Here is a 13,172-nt window from a genome sequence, read left to right as displayed (position 1 = left end):
TGAACTTCCCCAAAAGTGTCTGTCATTGTAAATAGGTTCCGCTCTATTGTTTTCTATTACATACCTTTTTGTTTCCCAGGGGGCTGATTTGGCGTTGCACCTGTGTGACCAGCTTCAGTTAGCACTGACTCCTGCAGCTGGTAAATCATGTTTATGTCTCTCTCACTTTATTTTTTTTTATAAACTTTTTGCTTGTCACTTTTAAAGTATTTTTAAAGTGCACACTCTTTTGTGGCATGCTGTTAAGCATGCGGGTTGAATTCCCGAATTTTTTCTTTTTATTAAAGGGTTGTAAAAAACGGACTTATTTGCTAAATGATGTGTGGATTAGCTTAATGCTAGCGGCAGTTTCTGCGGGGTTTCCTGTCCTCGTGAGTTTGTGCACGGGTCGAGGGTACTCTGCTGCGTTTGTGTGGACATCTTGTGTGCCGCTGTGCCATTAATGTGTGTGGGTTTTCCCCCTCTTTCTTTATTCTGTAGTGGAGAGAGATACTGTGGACTGTATGTGATGCCCTTTTCTTTTTGTCCCTATGAAAAACGGATGTCTGTTAATAAGTTTTGGCATTGTTTATTGTAGTAAGAAAAATATAAAATGAGTTGATGTGAGTGGGGAAAAAAAGAGGTGATATGCGACACATAATAAGGTATATTTTTGCTGTCTGCTAATGTATATACTTTATATACTGCTTTTTATTTCAATTAATTTGTTTTTTGACTATTTTGTGCTTTGTTTGTCTTTTTAGTATTGTTATTATTGTATAATTATTATTGTTGTTGTTTCCATATGTGAGCATAAGTTGAGTTTGAGCGTGAGTGAGCACTGACTCCTGCAGCTGTGGAGAGAGATACTGTGGCCTGTATGTGACGCCTTTTTCTTTTTGTCCCTATGAAAAAGCTGGTGAATAAATCCTCCTCAACTCGAATCCTATGTGTTCATCACGAAAAAAAGACACAACGCAGAACAATGACTGTTACATATATACAAAACCGTTACATTCCCTAGTACGTACACACCAGTGACGCGCGGTGAAGTTCATGCCTGGTGAGGCACTGACTTCATCACAGTCAGATTTATAAACATGAACCCTATAGAGCAGGGGTGCCCATTACGTCGATCGCGAGCTACCAGTCGACTGCGGAGGGTGTGTCAGTCGATCTCCAGCCAGGCTTTTAAAAAAAATAGACCTAAAAATTAGTGATCATCAATCTTCACCAAGACGTGACTTAAATGACATTCACGGTACCGGAGGGTCTTGTGAGATGACGCTGGCTGCTGCAAGGTCATTATTATGAAAATATGACCGAGAGGAAGGCGAGAAACACTTTTTATTTCAACAGACTCTGGCGCCGTACCTTCCGTCAAAACTCTAAAGGCCGACTGCACATTTCCTATCTTCACAATAAAAACCCTGGTTCATGCTGCCTGCGCTAACTAAATACAGAGTATCGGAAAACTGGCATGCACAAGTGATCCCTCAGAAAGCTGGCGTGCACATCACTTGTGCACGCCAGCTTTCCGAGACTCTTATTTTGTTAGCGCAGGCAGCATGAAGCAGGGCTTTTATTGTGAAGATAGGAAATGTGCAGTCGGCCTTTAGAGTTTTGACGGAAGGGACGGCGCGAAAGTCTGTTGAAATAAAAAGTGTTTCTCGCCTTCCTCTCTGTCATTTTTTCATAATAATGAACTGGCAGCAGCCAGCGTCATCTCACAAGACCCTCGGGTGCCGTGAATGTCAATCAAGCAAGCTACGGAATTTGCCGCCAATGTTTTTCTTGTAAAGTGTATGGAAGCTGGATGAATTAGATGCCAAAAACCAACCACTTTCATGTGGTATTGTACAGAAGGGGCAACTTTTTTTCTCCTCCATTTGAAAATCTGGGCGTTATCATCATTACTGTCTGATTCCAGTCAATGCAAGTCATTAGAATCAGGTAATACACCAACTTATATTCTTGTCTTTGTGAAAGAAAGACATCTATATGTGTTACACATGCTTGTATTATCATTAAACACATTTAACTTGTTTACAAAAATGTCTCTTTCATAAATAAATAAATATAAATGATATATATAAATGAGGTAGATCCCCTCGAGTTGGTCAATTGAAAAGTAGCTCGCATGCAGAAAAAGTGTGGGCACCCCTGCTATAGAGTATCTTATTCACTATTTGATTGGCAGCAGTTAACGGGTTGTGTTTAAAAGCTCATACCAGCATTCTTCCCTGCTTGGCAAGGGTTGGAATTGGGGGTTTAATCACCAAAAATGATTCCCGGTCGCTACTGCTCACTGCTCCCCTCACCTCCCAGGGGGTGAACAAGGGGATGGGTCAAATGCAGAGGACAAATTTCACCACACCTAGTGTGTGTGTGACAATCATTGATACTTTAACTTCATGTAGCAGGTACTTTAGCTAGTGACGGAGATTGATACTGTATCTACATATATCCATATTTTAAACATTTTAAGCATCCATCAATCCATCTTCTACCGCTTGTCGCAGGAGGTACTGGAGCATACGCTGGCATATAGTATAGTAGAAGTTCTCAATTTTTGGGATAATCAGAAATCTAGATTACGACTCGGAGAGAGTAGGACAGACACAATTAAATACTTTAAATAATACTGGTGTTATTTAAACATGTACAGTGCAACAACTAGTGGACAGACATTAATAGGAATGGCCATTCAAAACAAAAGAAAACAACAGAAAGGAATCTCAACAAACAATGTTGGTTTAGTTCAGGTAATTCATAAAAAGTCATATCAAAAGTTCTTAAAGTTTATAGGAGCCTTATGAGACTGATCGCAGTCCATGTGTGCATTCGCAGTTCATACAGCCACAGTGTTGTCGCTATGACGTCATAGTGTAACCGCGCTCCCGCGGCAGTGTTCATTCATTGTCTTTACTGTAGCATAACAAATGCAGATGGCCTTAAAACGCCACAATACTCAGTCACCATATTTAAGTACCCACAATAAAGACTCGACATAAATATAAATTCAATCGAATCAGAAACATTGGAGGAAATGGGATTAAAACCCGATGCTAACCGCCCATAGAAAATACATGGGTACGGCTAGTAGCTACTATTAGCAAACAGATAAACTTACCAAGTCGGCATAATATCTTAACATCGACACACTTTTTTGTCACAACTCGGCCCTGATGGTCGGCACCTATAAGTTTACAATTAGTTGTAAAATGTTGGACGGTTGTTTTTACGATATGCAGGCAAACGACAACTTTAAAACATACCGGCTTCAGATGTCCCCATGCAGGCCTAGCCGAGTAGTGCAAGAATGATCTCTGGGATCACTAGCGCCCTCTACCGCCAGGAGGCCGGATTACTGCGAGCCTCAAACAGTGCGATCTTCGCAGGCGTTTTATGATTGCACAGCATACAGTTGTTGACAAAATACACTGTACATTATATACCTCAGCTAACTAAACTATGGAAATGTATAATATAATTCATATAGCCATAGGGTCTCACTGCACAGCAGACAGCAGTTTGCCGAGTCATTGCCATGGTGACGGGGAGGCTCAAATGGCTGTGACTCACCGCAAGTCTCTTCTCAGTATTCCAACGGCAAACGTGAAAATTCAGCTATTTTGAATAAAACCAATCTAAAACTGGTGAAGTTAAATGGAAAATGACTTAATAGTATAATCACTGGATACATATAAAAATTACATTTTTTTTTCTTTTTACATTTTTTTTCTTTCCATGACTGCACATCACTGGTAGACACATACATTTACAAACCTACACTCATGCATATAGTCATGTTTCATCACACATGTATGAGCGTTGTCCCCCTGAGGGAAACTGGGTTGAAGCGCGGCACACTGATTAAGCTTAACCTATTTTACCATAACAATGTAAAAGGTTAATTTAGTTCGCTCCTCTTTCTCCCCTCTCTCTTTGTCTGCTTTCTTCTGTAATTCAAGTATTGTTTACATTTATGTATTATTGCATTTAAAGCAATTGTAATGTTGATAATAGAGGTAATTATAAATATTTATTATCAATGTTTGTTATTTCTACCTGTATTTCCGTTGCTCCATTAGTGCCACAATAATGTTCATTGTTATTTCTGTGTTCTTACTATCTACTTCATTAACTGGTTCTTTACTTACAGTTTTGGTATCATATTTGTACATATTGTGTTTTTTGTTGTTGTTGACACTCTCTGTCACACACATAATTATTTTTAATTTAATGTAGTTCAATAGGTGGTCTGATCGTAAACAATCTATGATATGCTGATGATAAATCCCTGAGAGCATTAATTAACTTCACTGAAAACACAGGAATCTAAGTTTTTACACAATAACTTTGGCGTCAAAATATAACTTCTGTTTTTAATTTTTATTGAAATATCATAAATTATAATTATAATAGTTTTTTTTTTATAATGTCCACAAAGTTCAGTGACCATGTCTCTGAAATTCTGTGTTGGTTGTATTTTGTTTAGTTTTTTCTTTCCCGTCATGACTAGAGAAGGTTGTTTGCATTGGGTCATATATATATATATATATATATATATATATTTATATATATATATATATATATATATATATATATTTATATATGTATGTGTGTGTACATTATATATATATATATATATATATATATATATATATATATATATATATATATATATATATATATATATATATATATATGCGGAATTCTACAGAACTCAGCAAACACATTTGGAACCTCAAAGACAATAATGTTGAATATTCAATAACATGGCAAATTCTTGCATCCAGCACACCTTACAACAGTGGTAATAAAAGATGCAACCTATGCTTAAAAGAGAAACTGTTTATTATATATCATCCAGATCTATCATCCCTCAACAAGCGCAGTGAAATCATTTCAACATGCCGCCCCAGACGGAAACACCTCCTAGGTAACACATGAGCCAATCACCACGCCCCTACGCCTACCTGTACCCACCCACTCTGTGCCCTATATAAACCATTGTATGTGTATGCTTCCATTAAAATCTCCTGATGATTGAGGGAACCCCTCGTGAAACAGTTCTGTAGAGACGAAGTAGTCTTGTGATTTTCCCCACACCTACATATTGCGCTCTACCACGGTATCGAGCACTATTCTCTGGATAATCCAATCAAGACGTATATATATATATATATATATATATATATATATATATATATGTACATATATGTACATATATTTACTCACACATATATATATATATATATGTGAGTAAATATATGTACATATATACATATATATACATATATACGTGTATATATACACATATACATATATATATACATGTACATATGTACATATATATATGTATATACGTATAGTTAACTTTCAGTTTGTAGACTCGGCGAGACGGGAGCGTGATAGGATGGACAAAAGCGTGAGAGGCGGGCCACTATTTTGGAGTTTGCGGTGAACATTCGACGGATCGGCCCTTCCTCTCCTGCACTGGTACCACGGTTGTTTGTGCTTACTCCTTTTCGAGCAATAAATGATATAAAATGTCAATTCCAGTTTCAATGTGCTGTCTTGCAGATGAAGCCAGCGATTCGCCTGCGGTGGCGGGGCCTCATGAGCCGAGTCGCCCCGTTTATCCGCTGAGTCACCCCCGCCTGCCGGCAGGGACATGGGAAGTGTCAGCAGCCTCGTCAGCAGCGACGGGCTCGACGGCAAACAGTGCACGGCAACCCGGCTGAAGTCGAGAACCAGAACGGGCGGCGGTTGCAGCCTGGACGCCTTAGTGAAGTGCGGCTTTACTCAGGGCCCCTGCTCGCCCCTCCACACCTCCAGGGGCCTGTCCCACTCACGGTCCGGGCGAAGCGAGGACTTTTTTTACATAAAGGTGGGCTTTTTTTTTTTTTTTTTTACGAAATAATGCTGACACAATGAAGATTTGAAACGTAAAGGTGCTGTGTTTGGTCCACTTAAGGTGAGCCATAAACCGAGGCCAGTCCATCACAGAGGAGGATCGACGGAAAACGGCGCTCGAAACAAAGCAGAAAAATCTGATGTGCGACCAAAACTGACGCTTATGTCAGGAACTGATGGGGTGAGATATTTTTCTGCATGGAAGGTAGTAAACTGGATCTTACATCCTAGCTACATGCTGGACCAATCAGTAGCGTGTCTGAGGGTGTACCTGGAATCTGATAGGCCACGCCCCTAAGAGTCACATACTTAATTGGAAAATATTTGCCAGAATAATTTCTTCAAATTTGTTGGCGTCTTGTAGATGATTCAGGTTAGTGACCATGAATTGCACTCTAAACACAGCACAGCATTTACTTATATGACCCAATCCAAACAACCTTTCCTACTCATGGTGGAAATAAACCAACGCAAAAAAGTCAACACACATGGTCAAACATAACACAACCTGATTGCTGAACTATGTGGACATTATAAAAAATGTCAAAGCACAACACATCATTTTAAAACCTACTCAATGGCCTAGTGGTTAGAGTGTCCGAGTTCAATTCCCGGCCGAGTCACGCCAAAGACTATAAAAATGGGCCCCGTTACCTCCCTGCTTGGCACTCAGCATCAAGGGTTGGAATTGGGGGTTAAATCACCATAAAATGAATCCCGGGCGCGGCACCGCTGCTGCCCACTGCTCCCCTCACCTCCCAGGGGTTGATCAAGGGTGATGGGTCAAGTGCAGAGAATAATTTTGCCACACCAAGAGTGTGTGTGACAATCATTGGTACTTTAACTTTAACTTTAACTTAAAAATTACACCCATTTAAATACCCTGCAATGCATGTTTGGTGCATTTTAGCTGCTTAATGTTGCTGATTTACTACAAAACTTTCAGGAGGTCGTCTCGGAAGTAAAACAAGGTACGGAATTTTCACTTAATATCCAATTACCGGAAATTCCGGACTATAGGCCGCTAAATTTTTTCTACGCTTTGAATCCTGCGGCTTATTTACGGATTTCACTTCCCCAACAATAATAACAAAAATTATTTCATAAAAACAACCAAAAAAAGACAAAACACTGATAGGGTGTTTTATTGTTTATGCTATGGTGCCATCTTTTGGACAAATTCTCTCACTGCAGGTGCTGCAGTGTCCTTCCATTTATTGGTAGTGCTTCTTTTTTTGATGGATTCTTCATTCATTACTCCACACGATATTTTTAAGTTTCACGATATAACTAAAACAATTCTTGTTTTCTAAACCGTTGCATGTGTGATGTATGTAGGAGTGTTTCCATGCATTTTTGTACATGTCATCGTGATGTAATGAAGTTAGTGTTGCTAGCTTTGGCTAATATGCTAACACGTCTACGAGTGTCTGTGTTAGTATTAATAACGTACAACGGCATTTTTTTTTGTATTGATTCAGTTTTGTAAATTCCCCAAAATGTCACCGGAAACTTTATTGAGTCTGTTTAGCTGATTGGAGACCTAGCTTCCGAAGCCTGTGGGGTCCTTGACGATGACTTCTGTTTTGTTTGATCTGCCATTTTACTGCCGTGTTACAGACACCGTTTGAAAACAATTAAGGTATGAAAATAAATATTTTCATAATATATCTGTGTAAATAACTCAGTTCACAATATATATCCGCGGCTTATAGTCCAATGCGGCTAATATATTTAAAAAAAAAATTATTTTAAATTTAGTGGGTGCGTTTTATATACCGATGCGCTCTATAATCGCAAAAAATACGATATATTAATTATTATCCTTTACAATCAAATGTGTGTGTGTGTGTGTGTGTGTGTGTGTGTGTATATATATATATATATATATATATATATATATATATATATATATATATATATGTATGTATGTATATGTATATGTATGTGAGTGTGAATGTTGTCTGTCTATCTGTGTTGGCCCTGCGATGAGGTAGCGACTTGTCTAGGGTGTACGCCGTCTTCTGCCCCGAATGCAGCTGAGATAGGCTCCAGCGACCCCTGCGGCCCTGAACGGGACAAGTGGTAGAAAATGGATGGATTGATGGATGGATATATATATATATGTATATATGTGTGTGTATATATATATATATATATATATATATATATATATATATATGTACAGTATATACAGTGTATGTATATACATATATATATATATTTTTTTTTTTCTATATATATATATGTGTGTGTACAGTATATATGTAAAGTATATACAGTGCATATTAGGTGTTGTACGGTATACCGGTATTGGTATAGTACCGCGATACTAATTAATAGAATTTGGTACTACACCGCCTCTAAAAAGTACCGGTCCAAATGCCATGGGAGGATCCATACCTAAAATCCACTGTAATGATACCAAGTACAGTAGCGTATCTAGTCAATAATACGTACTGACGCTTGTGGATGGTGACCAAAAGCGCCTTATTGCAGTGAAACTTGCCAAGGGACATGTAAGCAAATATTAACATTGCTGTATGTATACTTTTGACCCAGCAGATTTGCTCACATTTTCAGTAGACCCATAATAAAATCATAAAAGAACCAAACTTCATGAATGTTTTTTGTGACCAACAAGTATGTGCTCCAGTCACTCTATCACAAAAAAAATACAGTTGTAGAAAATATCAGAAACTCAAGACAGCCATGACATTATGTTCTTTACAAGTGTATGTAAACTTTTGATCACTACTGTACACAAACAAACAGGACACAATCGTGCAGGGATTAGTTTTTACGCTGCATTGTTTTTGTGCCTCCACTCTGAGCTGCCACCATATCGTCTTAGAGGAGTTTGCGTGTCCCAATGATCCTAGGAGGTATGTTGTCCGGGGGCTTTCATGCCCCCTGGTAGGGTCTCCCAAGACAAACAGGTCCTAGGTGAGGGATCAGACAAAGAGTAGCTCGAAGACCTCCATGAAGAAAACAAGAAAAGGACCCAAATTTCCCTTGCCCGGACGAGGGTCACCGGGGCCCCCCTCTGGAGCCAGGCCCGGAGGTGGGGCACGAGCGAGGAAGGAGTCTGAGCTAGTGCGCGAGGTGGAGAAGTTCCGGCAAGATATAGTTGAACTCACCTCGACACACAGCAAGGGCTCTGGAACCACTTCTCTCGAGAGGGGCTGGACTCTCTTTCACTCTGGCGTTGCCAGCAGTGAGAGGCGACGGGCTGGGGTGGCAAATCTCGTTTCCCCCCGGCTCAAAGCCTGCACGTTGGAGTTCAACCCAATGGACGAGAGGGTAGCCTCCCTCCGCCTTCGGGTGGGGGGTCGGGTCCTGACTGTTGTTTGTGCTTACGCACCAAACAGCAATTCAGAGTACCCACCCTTTTTGGATACACTTGAGGGATTACTGGAAAGTGCTCCCTCGGGTGATTCCCCTGTCCTACTGGGGGACTTCAACGCACATGTTGGCAACGACAGTGAAACCTGGAGAGACGTGATTGGGAAGAATGGCCGCCCGGATCCGAACCCGAGTGGTGTTTTGTTATTGGACTTTTGTGCTTGTCACAGATTGTCCATAAAAAACACCATTTTTAAACATAAGGGTGTCCATATGTGCACTTGGCACCAGGACACCCTAGGCCCCAGTTCCATAATCGACTTTGTAGTTGTATCATCGGATTTGCGGCCTCATATTTTGGACACACGGGTGAAGAGAGGGGCGGAGCTTTTTACGGATCACCACCTGGTGGTTAGTTGGCTACGATGGTGGGGAGGATGCCGGACAGAGCTGGCAGGCCCAAACGCATTGTGAGGGTCTGCTGGGAACGTCTGGCAGAGTCTCCTGTCAGAGAGAATTTCAATTCCAACCTCTGGAAGAACTTTGAACATGTCACGAGGGAGGTACTGGACATTGAGTTCGAGTGGACCATGTTCCGCACCGCTATTGTCGAGGCGGCTAACTGGAGCTGTGGCCGCAAGGTTGTTGGTGCCTGTCGTGGTGGTAATCCTAGAACCCGTTGGTGGACACCGGCGGAGAGGGATGCCATCAAGCTAAAGAAGGAGTCCTATTGGGTTCTTTTGGCTCATAGGACTCAGGAGGCAGCGGACAGGTACCGACAGGCCAAGCGGTGTGCGGCTTCAACGGTTGCAGAGGCAAAAACTCGGACAAAGGAGGAGTTCGGGGAAGCCATGGAAAACGACTTCCGTACGGCTTCGAAGCGATTCTGGACCACCACCCGCCGCCTCAGTAAAGGGAAGCAGTGCACTGTCAACACCGTGTATGGTGCGGATGGTGTTCTGCTGACCTCGACTGCGGATGTTGTGGATCGGTGGAGGGAATACTTCGAAGACCTCCTCAATCCCACCAACACGTCTTCCTTTGAGGAAGCAGTGCCTGAGGAATCTGTGGTGGACTCTCCCATTTCTGGGGCTGAGGTTGCCAAGGTAATTAAAAAGCTCCTCGGTGGCAAGGTCCCGGGGGTGGGTAAGAGCCTTAAGGCTCTGAATGCTGTGGGGCTGTCTTGGTTGACAAGACTCTGCAGCATCGCGTGGACATCGGGGGCAGTACCTCTGGATTGGCAGACCAGGGTGGTGGTTCCTCTCTTTAAGAAGGGCAACCAGAGGGTGTGTTCCAACGATCGTGGGATCACACTCCTCAGCCTTCCCGGTAAGGTCTATTCAGGTGTACTGGAGAGGAGGCTACGCCGGATAGTCGAACATCGGATTCAGGGGAAACAGTGTGGTTTTCGTCTTGGTCGTGGAACTGTGGACCAGCTTTATACTCTCTGCAGAGTCCTTGAGGTTGTATGGGAGTTTGCTCAACAAGTCTACATGTGCTTTGTGGACTTGGAGAAGGCATTCGACTGTGTCCCTCGGGAATCTCTGTGGGGAGTGCTCAGAGAGTATGGGGTGTCGGACTGTCTGATTTTGGCGATCCGTTGCCTGTACGATCAGTGTCAGAGTTTGGTCCGCATTTCCCGGCAGTAAGTCGGACATGTTTCCAGTGAGGGTTGGACTCCGCTAAGGCTGCTCTTTGTCACCGACTCTGTTCATAACTGTTATGGACAGAGTTTGTAGGCGCAGTCAAGGCGTTGAGGGGTTCCGGTTTGGTGGCTGCAGGATTAGGTCTCTGCTTTTTGCAGATGATTGGGTCCTGATGGCTTCATCCACCCAGGATCTCCAGCTCTCCCAGGATCGGTTCGCAGCCGAGTGTGAAGCGACTGGGATGACAATCAGCACCCACAAGTCCGAGTCCATGGTTCTCGCCCGGAATAGGGTAGATTGCCATCTCCGGGTTGGGGAGGAGACCCTGCCCCAAGTGGTGGAGTTCAAGTACCTAGGAGTCTTGTTTACGAGTGAGGGAAGAGTGGATCGTGAGATCGATGGGCGGATCGGTGAGGCGTCTTCAGTAATGCGAACGCTGTATCAATCCGTTGTGGTGAAGAAGGAGCTGAGCCGAAAGGCAAAGCTCTCAATTTACCGGTCGATTTACGTTCCCATCCTCACCTATGGTCATAAGCTTTGGGTTATGACCGAAAGGACAAGCTCACGGGTACAAGCGGTCGATGTTAGTTTCCTCCGCCGGGTGGCGGGGCTCTCCCTTAGAGATAGGGTGAGAAGCTCAAAGTAAAGCAGCTGCTCCTCCACATCGAGAGGAGCCAGATGTGATGGTTCGGGCATCTGGTCAGGATGCCACCCGAACGCCTTCTTAGGGAGGTGTTTAGGGCACGTCCAACCGGTAAAAGGGCCACGGGGAAGACCCAGGACACGTTGGGAAGACTATGTCTCCCGGCTGGCCTGGGAACGCCTCAGGACCCCCGGGAAGAGCTGGACGAAGTGGTTGGGGAGAGGAAGGTCTGGGCTTCCCTGCTTAGGCTGCTGCCCCCGCGACCCGACCTCAGATAAGCAGAAGAAGATGGATGGATGGATGTTTTGGCGCCGTATCCAACCTGCGCTTCACACGTCTGTAGCTGACTGCAGGCTGACTTTATTTGAAGATGCGCGGTGAAGCCTCCTTTGTTTCTCACAAAGGAACTATCTAGAATAGAATATGTGTGCGCCGTGACAGCTGCCTTTGGAATAATAAAAAGGCGGTACATTGTGTGAGCAGCAGCCTGGGCTAAAGAAGGGACTTCCTGGTACTCCATTAGGCTCCATTAAGGAGTCGTACTTCATGAGTGCACTCTAAAAAGCTCCCGGCCGTTATTCAGGGTCGACCTCTCCCAGCAGGTAGCAGACAGTCTTGAACCCCTCCATCTTAATAATTACCCCCTACCAATTGGAATGGCCGGCAAATGCCTTGATCCGAGCGGAAAATATTCCTTGTTTTCAAATCCCATCGTTGACAAGTATTAAAATAGCCCTCTTTAAAAGCCTCGGAGTGCCTCAAGCCAAGGTATAGGATGTGGATTTGAAAGGAGACCGGGCAGAGAATGGCAGATGGATCAGGGTCCTAATAGACCTTGAGGGCTTGCGAAGGCGATTTTTTTTTTTTGTTGTATTTATTTATTTATTTTTAACAATGGATTTAGGCATCCCACATCCCAGTCATGGAGTCGGTGAGGAGAAATGCTGAGTTCACAAGCTTCCCCTTCTTTACCTCAGCAGCACATTTTATTAATAACACTGTAAAGGGCCATTCATCTTCCCTGTGGCAGCACGTGTGGGAAGGGGGGGGGGGGGGGGGTGAGGGGGGAAGATGCAGGCAACAGAAAAGGGAAGGAGGTACCGCACGGTACCACTTGTGTCGTTCTCCGACGACGCGGACGGAGACCATGTTTGCGTCGGTGTAAAAGTCACACAATCACGACTTTCTAGGGATTTGCATGAGAAACGGGGGGAATGCTGGTCGATTGACAAGTTGAAAATGATCCTGGAACTGTTTAGGTATGCAGATTCATTGATTGTCTCTACTGCCTGCCAGGGGTGTCAAAACATCGATTTTTTAATGAAGTGTGATTCTTATTTGTCAAGAGTCTTAATCATTTAAAAAAGTACATATAATATATACACAGTCACGATCAAACATTTACATACACTTGAACAGTAGACCCATAATAAATTCATAAAAAAAACCAGACTTCATGAATGTTTTTTGTGACCAACAAGTATGTGCTCCAATCACTATCACAAAAATAAGAAGAATTGTACAAATTATTGGAAACTCAAGACAGCCATGACATTATGTTCTTTACAAGTGTATGTAAAATATATATATAAAAATATACACAAAAATATACGTATACATATATACATGTATATATA

At 42.7% G+C, this 13,172-nt stretch overlaps 1 protein-coding gene across 5 annotated transcripts in view; it reads left to right on the top strand.

Annotated features, from left to right (window-relative positions):
- Positions 1–13,172, top strand: part of lzts1 (leucine zipper, putative tumor suppressor 1) — a 96,168-nt gene that overhangs the window by 62,847 nt on the left and 20,149 nt on the right. For 4 of the 5 annotated variants that reach the window (XM_061897684.1, XM_061897650.1, XM_061897659.1 and 1 more), the window contains 2 exons: positions 5,569–5,875; positions 5,963–6,082. In XM_061897684.1, the coding sequence (XP_061753668.1) occupies positions 5,660–5,875; positions 5,963–6,082 (336 nt within the window). In that variant the 5' untranslated portion in view covers positions 5,569–5,659. Of the gene's footprint in view, positions 1–79; positions 141–5,568; positions 5,876–5,962; positions 6,083–13,172 lie in introns of all 5 variants that reach the window. The other variant, XM_061897668.1, reaches the window with a different exon arrangement.

This window comes from Nerophis ophidion, linkage group LG01, assembly GCF_033978795.1.
Source record: "Nerophis ophidion isolate RoL-2023_Sa linkage group LG01, RoL_Noph_v1.0, whole genome shotgun sequence".
Taxonomy (NCBI): domain Eukaryota; kingdom Metazoa; phylum Chordata; class Actinopteri; order Syngnathiformes; family Syngnathidae; genus Nerophis; species Nerophis ophidion.
The sequence above is the reverse complement of the archived record's forward strand: the minus strand, read 5'-3'. Positions and strand labels throughout refer to the sequence as shown.